At 42.3% G+C, this 23,075-nt stretch overlaps 1 protein-coding gene across 3 annotated transcripts in view; it reads right to left on the bottom strand.

Moving 5' to 3' along the window:
• Positions 1 to 203: 203 nt before the first annotated feature.
• The window catches only part of LOC147891446 (uncharacterized), a 69,296-nt gene continuing 46,424 nt past the window's right edge, over positions 204 to 23,075 (bottom strand). For all 3 annotated transcript variants that reach the window (XM_087389763.1, XM_087389762.1, XM_087389761.1), the window contains 3 exons: positions 14,110 to 14,395; positions 13,721 to 13,954; positions 204 to 1,170 (listed from right to left, as the gene is read on the bottom strand). In XM_087389763.1, coding sequence (XP_087245889.1) covers positions 637 to 1,170; positions 13,721 to 13,954; positions 14,110 to 14,395 — 1,054 coding nt within the window. In that variant the 3' untranslated portion in view covers positions 204 to 636. The remainder of the gene's footprint in view (positions 1,171 to 13,720; positions 13,955 to 14,109; positions 14,396 to 23,075) is intronic.

Raw genomic sequence — 23,075 nt, 5'->3', positions numbered from 1 at the left:
CCAGTCAAACATTTTGGGGTAGAAATCAGCTGTATTAGGACAACATTGCAAATGAGACGATGGATATGCAAATTTTAAACAGGAAAAATTACACATATTGAACCAGCTGCTACCCGAGGCTCCACATTATGAGAATCACCATGCACATAGATTCAAATATCACACAATCCAGAAAGGCATGCCTCTTTCAAATAGAAAAAACACCACACATGGCTTACACCCAAGATGTAAAAATAAATGTTCCAGACCTCAGTTATTTGCATTCAGCCACAATTGTGAAGGTAGTCCAAAAAACTAAGGACTGATCCAGGAGAACATAAATCCAAGCATTACAAATAGCCCTGAATCATGACCATCTGGAAGCCTCAGACCAGCCCATTACACATTACCACTCAATCAATTTCCATTAGAAAGAAAATAATTGAACAAGGTACACCCACACCCACTAGTCACTTCCAAATGACTGCATTCAGTAGGGACTTGCGTTCGTGACTTATCAGCAGGATACACCATCGCTGTAGGCATGTATACCGTAGCGGAGTGGAGAATTCATGAATTCTCTATAGCCCTTCAGGCTGCCATGTATGATGTTACAAAACCCAAAACAAGCCACAGATTCAGACGGATCAGTAAATGTCACCTTTGAATGTAGCCTTCCACAAACTGATCTTGTTCACCATAAGAGTCAGTTTCATCAAGCAGCACCCCTTGTGATGACCTCCTCCTGCCAGGAGCAAGCCGACTGGTCTCAAGCGCCTCATCTCCCAAGCTGGTACGCCTACTGTCAGAAATACCAAAAGGTCTGGCGGATCTCCATGGATCAAACTCGTTCAGTTTTTTTACAGGCAATGGCGGCAGCCCTGTTCTATGACCTACCCCATCCAGGGGAGACATGTCATAGACTGCAGAAAAAGGGTTGTGTGGATCAAACAACAATGGATTTTGCATTGGATCTGCTTCCTTTATTACTTTGGCAGGGTTCTCACTCTCTAAAGAAGACAAGCCTGAAGAATGTGTGTCCTCTACCTTCCCAGCTCCAAACATTTGCTTGTGCTTGCGTAGGGTTTCCATTTCTAATCCAGTGGGAACAAATGTGCGCACCCTGTACTTCGTTGGGATTTCTTGGCTTCCATCACTGTATAAAACATAGTCATGGTACGTGGGAGCAAACTGTAATAACAGTGACCTGTCAGACTTACAAGCAAAGACCCCTCACCCTCTCCTCTCTGCTTCAGCGTGTTTTTTTCTTCGGTAAGCATTTTTCAGCATTCCAGGTGAATGTTTGGCTTTGATGCACTAGACTGTTGAAATGTATCCTTTTTACAAAAAAACAGGGTTTCGACATTTAGCGCACCATAGCATTTGCTGCTAAAAACTACGCATGGATTCGAACTAACAAAAGGTTGACATAAATAATGAAGATGGTTAGCTTGTGACTGAATTGTTCATCCTTTTTTCCATCCTTGAGCAGATATCTACACTGTTGGCAGTGACTTTGACAGTCTGTCTTCATTACACTTGACAACTGAGATATGAATCCTTAGCACCCCAATTTCAAGAATAAAATGTGGCCATTGTGAGAAGTTTCATATGATGAGCAATGGATAAAATGAATTGCAAAATTTGTATGACATGTAAATTTGATGAATCAAAGGACAACATAATGGATGAAATGAATTGCAAAATTTGTATGACATGCAAATTTCATGAATCAAAGCACAGCATAGAAGCAGGTTGGCCTATGCCCATGTAAATATCACAACTTCAAATATCACAACAACATAAAACAAAAATGGCATTTCTTAGGTGCACTGGACTAGCGTAACTGAGAACCTAGTGTGCAATAGCAAGGAGGTTTTGGATTCATCATCGAATGTCTCTGTCTGGCATTTTACAAGGCCCATATGTATGTGAAGACAGCTTTATTTCGAAAAATTATGTATAAGAAACGATCCCTTGGAGCTACAATTTCGATATTATCTATTTTCTGTGAATGAATGTGAAAATATGCAAAAGAAAAGAGGAAGAATCATTTTGGAAAATTTTTGACATTGATTTCCATGTCGAAGATTGCAGCACAGATTTAAGCCCCAGGATAATGGAATGTGGCTCCAAGACATGAAAAACTGTTTTGTAGATCTTTGAAAGAGGGACACAATCCATCTTGTTGGTTTTTCAGAGATTTGGCTTCTTTTGGAGGTTATGAGCTTCTGAAGCGGACTCATATTTTTTAGTGTTTTCTTTATTTTTTATTTACTAAAGAATGTGATTTAGGATTTGGAAAAGCGTACAGCTTTGGAAACGAATCCATTTCTTAAAAACAGGTTCATGTTTGGATAGAAGCGTGATTTTAGCAGCTTTCGCTTCTTCCGCATTAGAGGCCGACTCCCTTGCATAGACCAAGACTATTGACACAAATCGACACATGGATTCCAAGATGATTGCTCTAGGCAGATTGAGGTTCGAGATTCCAAAAACAGATTGATTCTAAGCTATCTCGAGCAGTTTTGCAAGAGATTGAAGGGAGATCGAGATTGAGGCTGATAAATGAGACTGAGACTGAGATGATGCTCACCTGGTTTGACTCATGAATACCAGTAGGAGATCGAACCAAGTGTTCATGATCCAAAATCATATTCATGAGTCGAATGAGTAGTAGTTCCCATGTGTTGTTTTTCTGGATGGAATCCGATTCTGACTTCATGGCTCTCATCCAATGCTTGTTGTAGGCCACTTAGGATCAGTCTACCCTCAGGTTGACTTCATTGGTCAACACTTGTGGTTGACTTTGGGGCATATATTGTCCACCACTTGTACTTTCTCATTTTCCACTAGCAAGTACTTCATGTTCTCTCAACTCTTGTCTGCTCCCTCGCATTCTATTTGCATTCTATTGCTCTCCGCACCTAACAATGGTATAAGAGCAGGTGCTCCAGACTACTCCCTTCTGTGCACGTCTGCTGAAAATCAAGTCTTTTGTAGTTCAGCTCTTCCTTGATCATCGCTCATTCTGCATTCAACTTGGTCGTTGCTGCTCATGCTATACTTGCATTTCAAAGCCATCTTGGAGAACTTCTGCAGTTTTGCCGTCAACAGCATGCTTTGCAGTCATCGCTTCACCATACAATCATCCTACACACCGTATGGATCTGCATTAGCATCGCTTCACTGATCGTACGACCACCGTACAGTTGTGTTTTGTCCATACAAATCTTACGCAGCTTGCAGGAAACGTCCACACATCCTGCGTTTTGTCCATAAAAGCTGTTGCACACTCATCGGCACAAGCGGATGGGACACACCCGTAAGTACGAAATTCGTCCGTACGTCTCACGGAATCTATCCGTACAGTTCACAAAATCTGTCCATATGACTGTCAAATTCCGTCTGTAGGACTGCATAAACTCTCCGCACAATCTGCTAGAATCATCCGTACAGTACCGTACAAGTACCATGTACTCAGATTCGTTTCAGTTTTGGATTGGTAACCCTGTAAAACTTGACAAAATTTGGGCTTCTTTGTGTAATTTGACAGAAATTGCAGTAAGATAACCAATTCGTAAATGGTTTTGGGGCTTTTATAGTATTTCCACTTTTTGTTGACTCAATTTTATCTCCGAAATTGAGGCTTTTGGATCTATTGCAAGATATTGTCAGATTTGCTGGTTATTTTGTCACATTTGCACACATTGCAGTGATATTTGCTGCTTTGATTTGAAATTGGGGTTTGTCATTGACATTGGCTGAAAATTGCAGCACATCGAGTCACATTTGCAGGATTGCAGCACAATTTGGGGCATTTTCCAATTTGCCCTCTTTTTGGCATTTTGGCCCTCTCCACCTTTGGGACTTTTGCTAGAATTTTCTGCCGATTACAGTGAATTTGCTTGATTCAGCCAAATTTATATTTTAATGGATTTGCCCTTTGATTTGGGCTGGTCACTTTTGCAGGAGAGCCTTTTGCAAGCCAATGTTTTCTTGGATAGATTCTTACAAGTGATTGTGCATTTTGCTAAGTGTTTGAGCAGCCACCTTTGGCACAGCCAGCTCTTTGCAGTGGTAGCCTTGAGGCTTTGACATTTGAAGTACACTATTCTTCTTTCGGGGATTTTCTTTTGCAATGGCAAACCATGAGTAATTTGCAATGCTTGCAACTGAGGACAGATTTGATGGTACTAACTATCCCATGTGGTATGAACTTGGTATGCCACCTCTTGATGCCCAGGAAGTTTTGGGGAATTGTATCGATATCAGAGACTAGACTTGTCTCTCCAACACAAGCATCTGCCACACCCCCACCCACTACTCCTGCAATGCTTGCTGCAGATGCACAGGCACATGCAGTGATTGCTATGAATAGTAAAAGGGAGGTTATACCTCACATTGGGTCTTGCAACACAGCCAAGGCTGCATAGGATATTTTGGCTAGCCTCTATTCTATTCGGAATGAGGCCAATGTTGCTTTTTTGTGTAAGCAGCTCGATGGTGTTAATATGAACGAAGAGGACAACATGAATGCCTGCCTCACACAGATTAAGGATTATAGAGCACATCTCATCAATGTGTGAGTGTGTGTGTGTGTGTGGGGTGTGTGTACATACATATCATGGCCGGGCTTCTTGCAATAATTACAACGCTTCTTCCCATCAGCAAGAGAACAAGCTTATGAGATACCAGATGTAGGTTATGCTTGGTGCGCCAAAAGCATTCCACAACCCTAGCGATGAGCCCAAAGCTTGGTGCGAAAGGCTATGCCCAGCAACATGGCATTGACTTTGAGGAGACATTTACTCCCACTTCACGCATAACGATCATTCATTGTGTTATTGCTCTTGTATCTCACAGGCATTGGGAGGTCCATCAGTGGACATTAGGACCTCTTTCCTTCGAGGGGATTTACTGGAAGAGGTCTATGACAGTCAACCTCTAGGATTTGAAATTGCAGGTTCTGAAACTAAGGTATGCTGGCTGAAAAAGGTACCGTGGGCATGGTATGCCAAGATACATTCTTTTTTTGCTATACCTTGGATTTCAGAACAGCCCTATAGAGGCCACTCTTTATGTCCGAAAGAGTGAATCAAAATTTCTGATTTTGATTCTTTATGTGGATGACATGCTTATCACTGGGCAGACACACAGAAATCTGCAAATGTCAAGGAAATTTTGAAGAAATCATTTGCAATGTCAGATATGGGCAGGTTGCACTACTATTTGGGCATCCAGTTTGCTAATGTTGAGGGGAGCATAGTGATGAGTCAATCCAAATATATTGGACATCTCTTGCAACACTTCTAATTAGAGGATTGCAAACCGATTTCTATTGCATTGGCACCTAGCTTCTGTTTCTCCTCCGAAGATGGCAGTGCCCCATTTGATGCCACTCTTTATCAACATGCTTTATTTACTTATGTCATACCCGGCCTGATTTGCAATATGTCATTTCCCAATTAACCAGATACTGTAGCCTTTGAGCTCGGTTAAGCACGTCCTCATGGGGAGCTCCAGATCAATTGAAGGGGTCGAAAAGGAGGTGATGGTAAAAGACACGTGTTTAGTTTGCATGCAAGCTCCTGTAGTTCTACAAGATGTCCTTTTATCACTCTAAGGAGCTTCTTCTTCCAGGTCGGTTTGTGAACTACTGTCTCTTCCATGAGAGTCAGTAGAGGCGACTCTTGGCAGCAGCATATGGACACCTTTGTAGGCCATCCTCTGGTGGTTCTAGTGATGCCCTATAGGCCATGGTATGTGCCTTGTAGGCATAAATAAAGACACTTATAGTGTTAGTGTCTTTTAGGCCACCTAGGACACTTAGTCCTATGTGACACCTAGGACACTTAGTCCTAGGTCTAGGTACTTGTACCTTGTACTCCTTTGTTTTTGGTTAATCTAAGTTTGATGTGACGGGTGTTCTTCTGTGACCCTTTGCTACCTGCACTCTCTCTCTCATTCGACCCTTCAGTGGTATCAGAGCAAGATCTTCTTCCTGCGCACCCTTTCCATACAGATCGTACTAGTTGCCCGTACACCTGCCGTACAGTGCTGTACCTGCTCACAAGTATCCTTTCCGTACAGATCGTACTAGTTGCTCGTACACCTGTTGTATTGTGCTGTACCTGCTCCATCGTTCAACAGATCTGCTATCCTGCGCCATTTCTCCATACAGTCCATACAGACACGTACCGATACCGTACATTTCCTGCAGCTGCTGTTCCAGGGACTTCCATGAGTTTTTCATTGGCGACTTCACAGGCGTCTGTCCACAGCACTTCGCAAATCTCCATCAGCTAGTTTAAGCCTTGTACGGCTGTCTTTTCACTTCGGGCTACTTCTACACCAGATCGCGATCTGTCTAGGACACTCTTCAGGGATTTCCAGCAGCTACATCGTTAGCTCAAAGCCTTTTGAGGCAGTTCCAGCCATCCCGTAGCTGCTCCTTCACCTCGACTTGCTGCTACTGCTCTGCTGGAGACTCTATCTCCATCGCAGGTACTTCTATTGGCTAGGCAACCAACTGGATACAATTTTTCAGCTCGCAATCTGCACTAGGCTCTATTTTGGAGGCACCTCCGAGTGGCGAATGCTCATCTACAGCAGGCGCCTACTCCACACGAGTTATTTAGGAGCCTCTCTAGAGTTGTCCAATTTGCTCTCTACAGGATCCTACAGCCTCCCCTTTGCTGAACCTACTGCATTGCGACAGTATTTGACTGTCAAACCCTAATTTCCAACAGGAAAATTTAGGGCTTTTGACATCTGGACCTTCAACCTGTCAATACAATATTTTGCACAAGGTTGACAACTGAAATCTTTCCAAAAATTGAAGTTTTCAGTTAATTTCAGGTTCAGGACTGTCACATTGTGCCACGTCATCACTCAAGTCAACAAAATTTGGGGCTTTTGTGTTGGGAGCTCAATTTCAGCTGGTGTTTGGGAAAGTAAATCATACTTTTGCAGTGTAAAGTCTTGAGGCTATACATTGGGTCAAATTTGCATACATTGGGTCACATTTGCAAAAATTTCAGCAAAATTTGAAGCTTTTCTGTATTTGCCCTCTTCTTGGCCTATTTGCCCTCAATAAATTTGGGGCTTTTGCCAAATTTACTGTTTTTGCAGTGAACATTGCCTGCCACAGTCACATTTGGGTCAGATCTGCATTTGCCCTTTGATTTGGGTCAGAAATTTGCAAATATTTGCTGTCATTTTTGGACAGCCAGCTTTTTGCAATGATAGCCTTGAGGCTTTTGGGTTTTCAAGTCTTTTTCAGGGTATCACATTTGCTATGGCTGGGAACAATCAAGATTTATTTGGAGTTCTTCGTGAACATGATAAGTTGGATGGCACCAACTATCCGATGTGGTCTTATCTCATGAAACATATTCTTGTTGCAAAGCATTTGTGGAATATTGTTTCTGGGGCTGATCTGAGGCCAGCCAATGCTACAGTGGTCGCCTCTACTGCTGGTCCTTCTGCAGGGGGTACTACTCCTGATGCCTCTTCCTCTAGCACTCCTGCTGCTGCTGTTCCAACTCAAGAACAGTCAAGATGGGATGCAAGAGATGCAAATGCACATTCATGCATTGCTTTATCATGCAAGAGAATCATTATTCCACACATCCGGTCTTGCAAGACAGCAAAGGATGCTTGGGATAAATTGGCTTCTCTCTATCAGATTCGCAATGAAGCTCGTGTTGCATATTTGAGAAGGCAATTACAAGAAGTTAGTATCAATGAAGGTGAGTCTATGGATGCATACTTGACAAAGGTCAAGGACCTCATGGAACAGCTTGCCAACATTGATGAGGTGGTGCCAAATTCACAGCTTGTCAGTACCACATTGAATGGACTGCCAGATACATATCAAGGGTTTGCTACAACCCTTCGATTAGTGGCCATGGGTAATCCAGACCACTATTCTTTTGATCAGCTAGTGACTTTGCTTTTGCACGAAGAGCAAAGTAGAGCTAATAGACAAGCCGTTATTCCTGATCATGCATTTGCTTCACAGCAGACAGGAAGAGGCAAGGCTTCCAAGCCTATGGGCAAGCCAAAATCTGCGCATGCAGCTGCAATTCCTCCCATGCATCTAAAAATACAGCAGATAAGTCAAAGAAGAAAAGATGCAACTATTGTCGCAAGCCTACACATGACATTTCAGAATACAGGAAGCGCATTGCTTCGGAGAAAAAGAAAGCAAGATTGACAGTTAATGCCTCACATGCTATTGAATTCCATCAGCCAGAAGATGCATCACATGCACATGCTCTTCATGATGATTGGGCATGGGCTGTCCATTGCTCATTTGATCCCTCCAAAGCTAATGCATTCTTTACTGCTAATGATGCTCAGTCCTGGTACTTTGATAGTGGTGCTTCCAAGCATGTCACATCTTGTAGACAGTTGTGTCATTCTTTAGCTGACGCACCTCAAGGGGGGACTCTCACATGTGCTAATAATGCTTCATATGCCGTAAAAGGAATTGGAGATGTGCAGCTCACATCATTTCAAGCCATCCTGTTACTCTGACAAATGTTCTTTTTGTGCCTGGAATTGAAGTCAACTTTATTTCAATTTCAGCAATTGCCACTTCAGGTTTCATAGCTATTTTTGATGGCTACAGATGCCTAGTTTATGATCTTCGTGATGACAAGGCCATAGTTCTCACTAGCACTTTGCAAAAGGGCCTTTATCACCTTGATCATCACTCAACTGCACTTTCTATTGAAGCATTGGCTATTTCAGATTCACAGCTTGCTGAAACTCATCTTTGGCATGAGAGAATGGGCCATCTCAATTATAGAACTCTTGCAAAGCTACATTCACAGCAGATGGCAAATGATGTACCTCAAACTCACACAATTTCCAAACATGTGTGAGGGTTGTCTTTTGGGTAAGATGCATCGGTTTCCTTTTCACAAGAATTGTCCAAAACTCTCACAAAGGAAATTGCAGCTAGTACACAGTGATGTCTGTAGCCCAATGAGGACAAATGCCATTGTAGGGTTCAAATATTTCATGACTCTCATTGATGATTTCACAAGATATTGCTGGATATATCCTTTAAAAGCCAAATCTAAAGTTTTCTTATGCTTTCAGAGGTGGCTGAATATGGTTGAGAATGAATCAGGATGCAAGCTTGTCACCCTCAACACAGATAGGGGAGTAGAGTATATGTCTAAGGAGTTTGATGCATTTCTGTCTTCACGGGGCATTATTCACTCATGCACTACTCCTTACACTCCTCAGCAGAATCCCGTTTCTGAAAGGAAAAACAGGTCCACAATAGAGATGGCCAGATGCGTGCTTAAGGCCAAGTCTTTGCCCAATAAATTTTGGCTTGATGCAGTAATGTGTACCAACTATGTGCTGAATAGATCACCTACATAGGCATTGAAGACTGTTACACCTTATGAAGCATGGAAAGGCAAGAAGCCTTCACTTTCACACATGAGAGTTTTTGGGTCTCTTGCATATGTTCATGTACCATCTCAGCTGAGACATAAGCTTGATGACAAGGCAATCAAATGCATATTTATTAGTTACAGCCAGGAGAGCAGAGGGTATCGGTTATATCAACCAAATACTGGGAAGATTATTGTCAGTAGAGATGTAATCTTTGCTGAACATTCAGCTTCTCCTCTTGTGGACTGCAAAGCAAAGCCAGATGTTGACATGTTTGATGCCTTTGAATCTTGGTTACCTCTGCCATCATCAGAAGAGGATTTTGACCAGCAAAATGAGCCTCCTGCAGGCCCTCCACTAAGCAATAATCAGCCACAACCTTATGCTAATTTGCAGGTTACTTGCAGTATGCAGTATCTCAGCTCAGCAGATTCATGCACATGCCCAATTCACAGCATTGGCAGGCAGTGAAGAGAGTCTTCAGATATCTCAGAGGCACTCAGGATTTAGCCCTCTTCTATGGTGATCACGGTTCACTTACCATGCATGCTTACACGGATAGTGACTAGGCAGGATGGTCCGACACCAGAGTGTCACATACTGGCAATTGTTTTTTGCTTGGCAATTCATGTATCTCTTGGCTCAGCAAGAAGCAACCAACAGTTGCCACGTCTAGCTATGAGGCTGAGTACAGGGCAGCTTTCACCGCTATAGTAGAGTGTGATTGGCTTCGACAGTTACTTACAGATCTTGGTATTCGCCAGACATCCTCCACTATTGTCTACACTGACAACCATAGTGCTTTGGCCATTGCGCGTAACCCGGTGTTTCATGCGCGTACCAAGCATATTGAAGTTCACTATCATTATGTTTGGGAGCGGTTGTTAGCAGGAGACATAGAGTTGTCCTATCTTCCCACAGAGGACAACATAGCAAATATGTTTACAAAGACACTTCCTCGTCCCAAGTTCGAAGTCTTTCGACAGGCTTTACACTTGGTTCCCTTTGTTACATGATCTAACATCCCTTGTACATTCATAGGTGGCTATATCCTTTTGGATAAACATGTGCCACCATGACTAGAAAATACCAGGTATTCTGAGATAAAAAAGTGATCCTGTTGAAGAGCTTACCACCTGATCAATACGAAGAAACAGTGAGGATCTTGAGACTAGATGACGAGATGGATTCTCTGGATTGTGTAGGGATGTTGCTCAGTGAGGAGAAACGTACCAATACAAGCATCTATGACCCTAGAGTGTTTGCAATTACTGATAGAAAGAAGAAGACGGGTAGAGATACTCGAAAGTGCAACTACTATGGCAGAGAATTGAAAGGTTTTGTTACACTAAACAACGCGATGAGATCTTAAAATCAGACAAAGGCAAGGAGAGAGCACTAGTGGCGGATGTTCAAGAGAAGTCGACTATGTTGGTTGAGGTAGACCACCTCAAGGATCAAGACTATGCTTTCTAGGGCAATAGTAACTACCTAGTATCATGCTCTTTGTGAGCAATTTTTTATAGTTGTTGAAGTTCTTAGTGAACTGCTTGCTAGTGTAGCTCTTTGTGAGCATTGATTCCTTTGTGGGTGTTCTGTTTAGTTTTGATTAAGCTCTTTGTGAGCAAGCGATTGTTTACTTGTATCCATGATCTCTCCATTTTGGCCGAGAGGGGGTATGTAGGCTTTGAGCTTGGTTAAGCACGTCCTCATGGGAAGCTCCAAATCGGTTAAAGGGGTCAAAAAGGAGGTGATGGTAAAAGACACGTGTTTAGTTTCCATACAAGCTTCTACATAGTTCTACAAGATGTCCTTATATCACTCTGAGGAGCTTTTTTCTTCCTGGTCGGTTCGTGAACTATTGTCTCTTTCATGAGAGTCGGTAGAGGCGACTCTTGGCAGCAGCATATGGACACCTTGAAGGCGACCTCGTGCTCATGCACCTCAAGGATTGAGTGGACGTGAAGAGGCACAGTCTCTATTGGTTGATGGTGATGATATAGTTTCGCTTTAGATCGTTCTTGTGAGTGTGTGTGTTTCTTATGATTGTATGAGCCTTTGTGGCTATGCTTGTGTGGCACATCTTCTATATTGTAAAAGCAACAAGCATGGTCGGGCTGAGCTCCTGTTAGTGAGAATACATTGTCTTTTGTGAGAGCTATTATTGTTTTTCATTTCGGTTCCACACAAATTAACCTTTGCATGCACTAAGTGTTTTAAGGTAGATTAGTCATCAGGTACATGCACAAACCCAACACACAGCATTGGCAAGTAGTGAAGAAAGTCTTCCGTTACTTTAAGGCCATGCAGCATTTGGGGATGTTCTATAGAGTGGCAACTGCTTCATGCTTGGCCTTTCATGCATCTCTTGGTACATCAAGAAGTAGCCTACAGTTGCTACTTCTGGTTGTGAAGCTGAGTACAGAGCAGCCTTCATAGCTACAATAGAGTGTGTTTGGCTCTGTAAGTTACTCCTGGATCTTCATGTCAGCCAGGACACTTCTATGATCATCTACACTGACAGCCAGAGTGCTTTAGCTACTGCGCGTAATCCAGTGTTTCATGCACGTACCAAGCACATTGAGGTGTACTGTCATTATGTTCAGGAGTGTCTGTCAACTGGAGATATTCAATTGTCCTGCCACAGAGAATAACTTAGCAGGTCTCTTCATGAAGGCTCTACCATGACCCAAGTTTGAGGCTTTTCAACATGTCTTACACGTGGCGCCATTATTACATGATATTGATCTCCCTGTACTATCGCAGGTTGCTATATCCATCTTAGATGAATATGTGCACCCATGATACAATTTCCAAGTATACCTGAGATGTATCCAATATACTTCAGCCATACCATGGAGGGGGGGTTGTTAGCACTTAGCCCTGGTATGGCCTTGCAGGCCTAGGATTAGTCAACCCTTAGGTTGAATTCATGGTCAACACGTGTGGTTGACTTTGGGACCTATATTGGCCACCACTTGTACTTCTCATTATCGATTTGCAAGTACTTCGTGTTGTCTCAGTTGTTGCCTGCTCGCTCGCATTCTGTTTGCATTCCATTGCTCCCCGCACCCAACAATGCTCATTGTCTTGATGCATACTCAAAACTGTTAGGTTCATCTGTATCATACCGTGCCCTCATCCAAGCGCTATCAGCATACTTTGCTCCTCTTTAGCCAGCCTTTGTCATGCTGGATAGAGGGGCTGAAAGTCTGCTGCCCAACAGAGTTTGTAACAGCCACCTGGGGACTGCTCTAACTTCTGTGAAGCAACTCTCTTCTCTTTGACCACCTCCTGCACATCCTCGTGTGATACGCTGATCCTAGACGTGATTGGGAGCATCCAAAGGCTGCTGTGCATCAGCGTGTGCAGGCTGAATGTTCTGATCTTCTACTGGCTTTTTTGAAGTCTCTTCAATTGCAAATAGACGTAACACTTCAAACACATCCTGAGAACCTGTATGCAGCTGTCTATCAAATTCAATCATGGACAGATCTGAGGTTTTTGCAATAAACACACCTCTCGTAGCAAAAATCCTTTAGTCTGAGGATTGTAGAGATGGTAAGCTTTGTTCTCACTACTGTAACCAACAAAAATGCACTTCATGGCCTTATCATCCAGTTTCCTTCTCAACTGACTAGGCACATGTGTATAGGCTGTGCAGCCAAACACCCTGAGGTAGTACCTAATGCATATGCTTGCATCTTTATTTACAATAAATTGGCAATGCAATAAATGTTCACCACACCGGTGGTGCAGAGATCCCATCAAGACCATAAGGTCTCCATCTAAACCTTCGTTAAGGTGTGACCATAAAATAGGCAAATCTTGACAACGTCAAATCTATATATGCTATAATATAAATTATCTCAAGCAAGGATTATCGTCTCACAATTTACAATTGTCCTATGTTCCATCTGAGGCCTAGCTAGTATTAAATGCTAATCATGCCATAACACAAGCAATCAATTCTTTTACTTTTTTGTAATCTCAAGGTATTCTTCTATCAAAGGGATGAGTGACCCCATTCACACTAAATCTGTGCAAGCTTTTTCTAACCTTGGACCTTGTTTGGATGTGCTTTTCGATAACTAGATTATGTATGATGTGAATACAGTAAATTCTCTTACTTGAACATGGATGTAGTTCACTTATGTTCCTCACCTCTAAGAAAGCATGGAAGAAAGATCTCAATGAGTTTATTGCAGCAAACAAAAAAGGGTGAACATTTGGGTCCTACCTTATATTCCACGCATATCTTATATTCCACCATAAAACCATTAATTCAACCATCCACAAAATAAAACGAAAAAACGTTTACCTGGTGAACAGTATCGTAGTAAACATCATTGAAATTCAATGCATGGGTAATGCTATCTGTCAAACCTCCAGAAGAACCAATGTTGGCCTCAGCATACTCTTTGTATGGAAATGCATACAGATGACCAATTGCAGCCACTGCCATTTCAATACAGATTACAAAATTCTGCACATCTGCCGCATCATCTGCAGTCTTTATGATGCCAGATTTTGCAGCCAAAAACACGAGCACCCCCTGTCAGCAACAATACTAATCATAAACTGTTTGAAACATTGGTGCCATTTTTACCGACACTAACAAAACGACCAGCGGTGGTTATACCGTTGCATTCTGCAATATTTGACTGTTTAAACTTTTTAGAATCTACCACCATAAACAGAACATCATACCTGCCAGTATGTAAGAAAGACAACTGATTTGATTATGATAAACTTGGGTACTGGCTTAAAAGGCCTAAGCAGGTCTTTGCAGGCGACATAAAACAGGACCAAAGCATATAGTGCAAGTGAGTAGGAGATCGTATAAATGATGGTCACATAAAGGTAACCCTGTTTGGCACTGAAATTGCCATCTTCATATTTACCCTTTGAGTATAGAAAGAAGGTAACAGCAACTAAGACTGGCTTCAAAATGACAAATTGCAGTCCCCCCTGTTTGCAACGCCGTATAAAGCGCCTGCCAACATTCAGATAGATGATTAATTCTCCCAGAATGCCCCACTAGTATCTACTTGGAGTTTCCCTCACCTTAAATCAACCTGTAACAAGAGCAAGTAAATGACCCTCTTCCTTTCAAGGCTAGTAAATTTAAAATAACCTAATACTTTTGTTTTTCATAATTTGTTTGACACAAGGAGTCTTCATATTTGTGCAACTCACACCTTATGAATTCAGATCATAAAGGTTATGTGAGGACAGCCAAAATTAACAGGTTGTTCAGACACCTAAGACACAACACATTAGACGCACTTTAGATAATAACATTCTCAAAACGTTTTTTTAAAGGGAAAAAAAGTATGTACATACATGCATGCATGCATGCATATGTATGTATGTATGTTTGCATGTATGTATGCATGTATGTACAATGAATTAATTCAGAAAAAATTAACCTAAAGAGCTTAAAATTTGACAAATTCCTAGCTACAGCCTACAACATACAAAGGTTGAAGGTTCACATCTTTAAAGTTAAAAGCTTGCCAATGACTACTAACAATGTGACATGTCTAAATAGAATGTAGACTCTAGACAAAACTAAAAGTGAGTAATAGCACTATTGAAGTCTCAAAAAACAAGCCAAGCGCATACTCCATGTACAAAAATGATTACAACACAACAAAAACATCTAATCCATATCATATTTATAGTTTCTAGGGCTTCCCAAAAACGAAATCAAAAGTTAAATCTCGAAAGATTTATCTTTTTTTAAATGTGTCTAAAGCATGCCTTGAGATACATGTGGTGTTTTAAGGGTGGTTTTCGACTAAGCCATACCAGTCCTAAAGCGAAGGCTAAATTCCTTTCCATTGGATCATATATTCCAACAGTCATAGGCAAAGCGTGGTCCTATAAGAATATGCCTCTCAAAAGACTTTGAGGTCTTAAGGAATCAAGGAGTCTTGGTGTGAAGTCTGACACAAACAAAACTGGTCAACCATTGTGAAACCAAAGAACTACCATTTCAAAGAGCTACTTGAAACGATATACAAGTATCTTGAGAGTAGGATTTTGCAGGATGATGAAAGACATCTAGGCATTTATGAGAAGGAATTGCTGGCTGTAATTCATGCCCTTGCTACATGGAAGCAGTATTTACGTGGGGCTGATTTCATAGTGTAGACAGATCATCAGTCTCTGAGATGTTTCCTCACTCAAACGAAGTTATCTAAGAAGCATATGCGTTGGGCTAATTCCTTATCCATGTTTCACTTTTAGATAGTGCATGTGGAAGGTAAAAGGAATGTAGTAGCCGATGCATTGTCAAGGAAACCTCAGGTTTCCACAATAACCATTACTTACCACAATGAGTTGGATGCAATGAAGGACCAATATGCTCAGGATGAGGATTTCTTAAGGATTTATGACTAGCTGTCTAATAATCAGCTGCATGACCATTATACTCTCAGGGATGGCTTTCTTATGATGCATGGTCGCCTTTGTGTCACAAAGCACTTGTAATGATAGAGAATCACGCTCCATCGTATGCAGGCCCATATAGAAGCATTGATGCCACGGTGAAAACAGTGGAGCACTTTTTCTATAGGCCAGCTTCGAGATGGGATGTAGACGCCTTTGTAAGAACATGCACAATTCACCAGAAGGTCAAGTTTGACCAGCAAAAGACATCTGGGTTGCTGCAGCCATTGCCAATCCTAGATAGACCATGGGTGAGCATTGCCATGGATTTAATATTTGATCTTCCTATGACACCTACAGTAAATGATGGCCTTTGGACTATTATATGCCGATTCAGCAAGCTGTATTTCATTCAAAAATTACAACAGATCACATGGCAAGATTGTTTATGCTAATCATCTTCAAATATCATGGGATGCCCCAATCTATTGTGAGTGACAAAGATCCGCACACGGTGAGTCTCTTTTGGAGAGGGCTCTTTGAGAATATGGGCACTACATTGAAGTTTTCATCTTCTTTTCATCCTCAAACAGATGGGCGTCCGAAGAGTCTAATTCCACTGTCCTTGACTTGCTGGAATGGTATATGTCTGAACATAAGACAAAAATGGGAGCAGTATTTGCCCCTAGTGGAGTTTGCTGACAACTATACTGTGCATACTTCCACCGGAAAAGATCCTTTTGAAATAGTGGAAGTAGGAAGCAAAGTCTCGCCTATCTTGCATACTAAGGATAAAAATTTTGAGGCTGGTAATGGATGTGGCATATCAGAAGAAGGCCACTGATTGTCACCATCATGAATTAGTATTTCAAGCAGGTGATGGAGTTCTTTTGTGTTTTAAAAAGGCAAGGCTCAAAAAGAAGAGGGGCAAGGACTAGTTCCCCAAGCTTAGTATGAGATACTATGGGCCTTTTCAAATTTCAGAAAAGATCAGTGATGTAGCTTACAAGCTGAAGCTACAAGCATTGGAAGACTCATAAGTCTCCTTCAGCCTTCAAGGGGGATGTGCCAGAGGAGAGGCCTCTTGAGATGCAACTAGAGGTTGAGGAGCTTGATAAGATCCTAGTTGCAGAGTAGATTTTGAGTCATAAGGAAAGGAAGATCAGGAGTAGAGTTTCATGCCGCTACTTAGTGAAATTCAAGAACTATTCATTATTCAGGCAAAGTGGCTAGAAGCGGATGATCTGGCATATACAGCTCTACCTAGAAGCTTTACAGCTTGAGCCGACTTCATTTGTGGCTCCTTCAGGCTCAACAGAGCATACGTCTGAAGCATTGCCTCATGCTCAAGAGAGGGATAGTACCTCCGTTGCTTTTGTACAGACTTGGCTTAGATATCTAGAGGTCGCTTGGTGACATTGTATGTTCACCCGAGGTACTGCTTGCTGACAATATATCTACCTTGGGGACTTCTATGCTCAGTGTACTAGTCACTATGAGATGGTTTTTGACGTATATATGGATTGATATCCTAGGCTCTGAACAATCATGTATGCTATGTCAGTTTGTAATACATGCTTCTTTGATGGTATATTCACATGTATTTATGTTATTGCATATCCTTGTAACATCCAGATGCAATCGAGGTCGCTTGCTATGTTTCAAGAGAGGGGTATCGTAACGATCTATTACGTCAATGGAACGAAAACACGTTAGGAAAGACTTGATAGACCAGACACAGAGCCAAGGTTGATCCAAGATCCAAAATGCATCTATCTTCATTCATGTTTGGTCGGCCCTTTAATCAATCATGAATCCGTTACATCAAGAAGGGAGTTGTAAGCTCCAACAATCATCTTGTACCAAGTTGTTATCCTCAACTACCGACTGAGTTGGTGACATGTGCTGACCGAGCTGGAGGTGATGCTTATGCAAGCGACTGATCTGGAATTGCTGCCGATGTAGAGGGTGACGTGTACTGCAGATCGTCACATCTACTCCCCCCTGGAGAAAGGCAAGCCGTGCATGGAAGGGCTTGATTCTAGAGATGTGAGTAGTAGTGTAGGTGTCTAGAGGGCATGATTTACAGCGCATGCATGTTGGCCTGTATGTGGGTAGTCCCTCAGGGAAAGCAAGGAGCAAGGTTGCCGGTTATTTGATGTGCTAAACCCCCTAGCAATTGTGCCTTGGGGTGAATTTTGTGGTTTTGACGAAGAAGGGGGAAAAACACCCTTAGTTTTCAAGTTAGGCCATTGGTGTGCTTCCAAAAAGAGCCCCACTAAAGGGGGCTAGGGGCAAACAAAAGAAGATGCCATGTGGCACCTTCCAAATGCAAACCAATTTGGTAAGGTTGCCCATGGAGGCTTTGAGAAAGACCAAGGAAGAAAAAAGACAATGGCCGTACGTGAAAAGATGAGACAAGTTGGTTGGTCATCACGCAGAACGACAGACGTACGGCGTAGCAAGTGAGCTAACGAGCTATGGGCATAGGGACTATGTCACGAGGACATGATTTTACGAGAATTTTGATTTGCGACTCCCGTAATTTACGTGTGACTGTCTTCGGCCTCTGAGGCATAGAAGTCTGACCACGTGTGCGAGACTTGGGGAATTAAAATTCCTAGTCAACCCTTGGAAATTGTGAATGTGCATTGAATTACTAGGTTATTAATTCCTAAGACCACTATGTGCAACAGAGGGGCAAAAGACTGGTGCAATTAAAATTTGCTATTTTTGGCATAGGACTCCAAAACAGCACAGCACACCTTTTTGGCATGCAGGAGGCCAAAATCAGCCTAAGAACAGAGAGAAAATCCATCACAAGTTTTCCCTGGAGTGTGCCTGGAGCTGGGTGACCTGTTTTCTGGCTGAGTTCTCGACTTTTGCTGCTGCTGGTGACCTCCAAGAAGCAGGGCGACTTGCTTGGATGCTGTTTCTACTGCCAGAAGCTAGGCAGGAGTCAAGCAATTTCTCTATAGGTTGGTTCTTTTGCTGTTTCTGGGCTCCAAAAGTGCTGCGATTTCTGATCTTGCTGATTTTCGGGCTCCATGAGAAGAGGCGGCCTGTTTTGTTGCTTCCCGGGTTGCAGACAGGCACCAAAAAGTGGGGCGCTTTTCTCAATTCACACAGGACTGTCTTCACAAGATTCTGAGTTCTGAAACGCAGCCAAAGAAAAGGAAGTTCGATGATGTGGATAAGGAGTTCGAAGTTAACAAGAGGCCACATGTGAATTTTCAGGATCAGCCCTCGCAAAACCCCTATGGTTTGCAGCAATGTAATGTTATTCCGGGGACAAATCAAGGCAATAATTTTCAGTCTATAGTTTCGGGACAGCAAGGAGTTATTGCACCCCCTATGCAAGAGGGTTATTACGGTGGAGGATCAGTTTTCCCAGCCCTTGAGCACAATTTGCTGGTATGCCTGTAAGTCACAGTGGGGTTTCAGCCCACTATGCAGCCCATGGGACAGAATTGAATGTATGCAAATGTTGAGGTAGTCCCAGGCATGCAAACGGGTATGCCTAATGCAACAACAGGTAACATGGTTGTGCCAAATATGCAAAACTCAGGAGCTGGTTTGAATAATACAGCTTTGCCTCATGGTGTTGGTGCTGGAGATAGTGTGAGTGTTACTGTTCCTTTTGCTGCATATGATAATTTGGCACCAAATGGGGAAGTGAAAGACTAAAAAGAAGCTGGGGCTGCGATCAAATTTGAGACCTTTAGTGGTACTCAGATCTTTCTCCAGCAGTTTGATGCAGCGTATACTGGAGGAAATTTTTCTATGTCATCTAACATACGTTGGACTGCAAGTTTTCTGAAGGATAATGCTCTCCAATGGTGGACCACTATGCTTATGTAGATCACCGTACCTACTACTTGGGTAGGCTTTAAACAAGTGTTTTCAGTTGCATGGCTTACCACAACCTTTGAGGTTGACATCATGATTGCCTGGCATGAACTGAATTCAAACAATTGCCGAGATCTTGAGGAGTACAAGAGTAAATTTTAGGTGGCTTTGTTGCTTGTAAGCTCCTATCGACATGTTTCTTTCTCTGAGCAGATAGAGAAGTATTGTTGTGGCTTAGCAAAGGAGCTTAGAGACTACTATATGAAAACGAAGGTTTCTAACATGTCTCAATTGATTAAGAATGCTAGCACAGCATATGCCTTGATGCAAGGAAAGAGTAACGGCTTTTGCCATTAATTCCATAATAAAAAGCCATATTTCAGCGTACACGGTTTTTGCTAAGGAGATTTCTCTTTGGATAGAGAAAGAGCTGTCTTTTTAAATCAGTTTCTTCAATGAATTGCCTAGAGAGCTTCCACCAAAAAGGCCAGAGGACCATGGGATTGATATTGTGCCCAGTAGTAGTCCGCCTAATAAACCACCTTACAGGGTCAGTGCGGCGCAGCAGGAGGAGATAATGAGTCAAGTTAGTGAAATTTTGGAAAAGGGCTGATTTAGCCGACTTCGTCACCTTATTGTTTTCCAATCCTGTTAGTGCAGAAGAATGATGGTTCCTAGCGTATGTGTATCGCGCCTTGAACAAGATCACTATTAAGAATCGCTTCTTGATACCCAAGATAGATGATATTCTTGATAGATTGAAGGGGGCAGTTGTATTCTCCCGCATTGATTTAAAGAGTGGGTATCACCAAGTTCGCATCCGCCCAAAAGATGTACATAAGGCGGCGTGCAAGACTTCTTTTGGATTGTATGAGTTCTTGAACATGCATTTCGCACTCACTAGTGCTCTCGCGACGTTTAATCGCACAATGGACAGGATCTTTCGAAATCACAAAGCTTTCCCTGGTACGTTCTTTGATGACATGATTGTGTTTTCGAAAGATGAAAAGCGGCATTGTGAACATCTGGCAATTGTGTTTGAAGAGCTTAGGAAAAAAAGGTTGTTTATTAACCCCAAGAAGAGTGAGTTTTTCATGGCTGAATATTGTTTCCAAGGATAGGGTCCTAATGGATCCGACTAAAGTGAAACAACCGAAGAATTTGCATGAAGTTCACAGTTTCTTAGGCTTGTGTTAATACTACCGCCGCTTTTTCCATCATTTTGCAGATAGTGCAGCTCCTATGCATACACTGTCAAAGACAGAAAGAGCGTTTCTGCGGACAAAGGTGGTAAATGACTCTTTTGAGGAGCTGAACAGAAGCTTATAACATCCGGTGCTGATTTTTTCTGATTTGCGAAAATCTTTTCATGTGCACGCGGATGCTTGTGGTACAAAGTGCGACCTACTATCCATCAGCATCGTGGGTTATCCCCTATCAAGGAAAGGGGATGGATTGCAGCAGAGCTGAGTGCCTGTGGAAGGCCATGGTCTCCCTGTACATGGAAGCTCGTATGGCTGGGAAGAGTTGCCGTTTTGCTCATAGATGGCCCGCTAGGCATTTGGAGAGCCGGGAACTCATTGCCTTGCTTGCAAGGTAGATGGTGTTGCCTGGCTGTAGGAAGCTTTGGTTGGCTGTTTGGAGGCGTTGGTGAAGCATGGCCGAGGCTCGTTTTTGAAGGCCCTTGTTTTTGAAGGCCCTTGTTGGAGATGGCACGGTAGTAGAAGTCGATGCAGAAGCGTCAGCCTATAGGATCATAGAGTTGCCTCGCTGCTATAGCTTAGGAGGGCTCGGAGGTCGAGTGGGCTTTTGATGCTTAGGTGGTTGGAGACTAGGAGCCGGTTGTAGCACTAAAACTCGTCTCGATCACTGACAATGGATTTAGGCATACCATGATGCTTGAAAATCTGTGCCAAAAAGAGCTTGGCCATGTGATCAGCCTTTATGGTTTTGCGCACTGGAATAAAATGAGCTTGCTTACTGAATCTATCTATAATAGTCCATATCCCATCATTTTCAGACTTTGACCGTGGCAAGTCAAAGATAAAATCCATTGCAATACTTTCCCATGGTGCTTGAGGCACAAGAAGAGGCCTCAATAACCAGCTGTCTTATGTCTGTCATACTTGACTTTCTGACAAGTAAGGCATTCTGTGACAAACTGATGTATGTCCTTGAGCATACCTGGCCAATAAAAATACCTCTCAATAGCTTGGGTTGTGGTTGCAATCCCTCGGTGTCCTGCATACGGAGGTGCATGGCATTCATCCAAAATCTTTTGCCTCATCTCTTGGATGATGCATAAATAGTCATTGTTAGTCAAGTACCCATCTTTCATTGAATATTGACTGGATGACTCTCCCTCTTGTATTTGCTGAAATATTTCATCAAAATCAACATCATTGGCATATTGCTCCCTCATTTTCTCAAGATCTCAGTGATGTGCAATTGTCACATTATGTACTTGAGGACTTCGGGACAATGCATCAGCCGTACTATTTCTTGCTCCCGGAGTATGGACAATCTGAAAATGATACATTGACAGTATGTTTGCCCATTTCATATGCTTTTCAGAGAGCTTAGTCTGTGGTAAGAAATATCTTAGACTTTGGTAATCAGTTTTGACGGTAAAATCTGCACCCAAAAGATAATGCTTCCATGTATTCGCAGCATGAACTATAGCCAACAATTCTTTTTCAAAGATTCCCAAGTATCTCTCAGCATTACACAATCTTCAGCTTTCGTATGCTACTACATGTCCAATGCAACCCCAACACACTCTCCACAAGCATCACAATCAACATCAAAAGGTTGATAAAGATCCCGAACTACAAGAATAGGCTCTGTAGTCAAATTCTCCTTGAGTGTATTGAATGCTTTCTTCTGTGACATTCCCCATGTGAAGGCTGCATTTTTCTTGGTAAGATCCTGTAGTGGAGCTGCAATATCAGCAAAATGCCTGATGAATCTCCTGTAATAGGAGCGGAGTTCCAAAAAGCTACGGAATTCATGCATAGTTTTCAGCTCTGGCCATTCTTGGATGTCTCGGATCTTTGCAGGATCCATCTGTATCCCATTCTTGGATATTATGTGTCCCAGATAATGGATCTCTTCCAAAAAGAATTCACTTTTCTTACTGTTGGCAAAAAGCTGATGATTTCGAAGTTCTTGAAACACCAAAGCAAAATGTTCTCTGTGCTCTTCTTCTGTCTTTGAGAAGACTAAGATATCATCAAAGAAAGTACCTGTGAAATGCATGTACTTTCGAAAAATGCGATCCATCATTCTATTGAATGTGGCTGGAGCATTTGTTAACCCAAAAGGCATCACGTAGTATTCATACAACCCAAATGTAGTGCGAAAAGCTGTCTTATGCACATCTTGTGGTTGTATTCTAACTTGATGATAACCACTCTTCAAGTCTACCCTGC

Source organism: Dipteris shenzhenensis, chromosome 18 (genome assembly GCF_047967505.1).
Source record: "Dipteris shenzhenensis isolate YYH24624 ecotype China chromosome 18, Dip_SZ_1.0, whole genome shotgun sequence".
Taxonomy (NCBI): domain Eukaryota; kingdom Viridiplantae; phylum Streptophyta; class Polypodiopsida; order Gleicheniales; family Dipteridaceae; genus Dipteris; species Dipteris shenzhenensis.
This window is presented reverse-complemented; position numbering and strand designations above follow the sequence as displayed.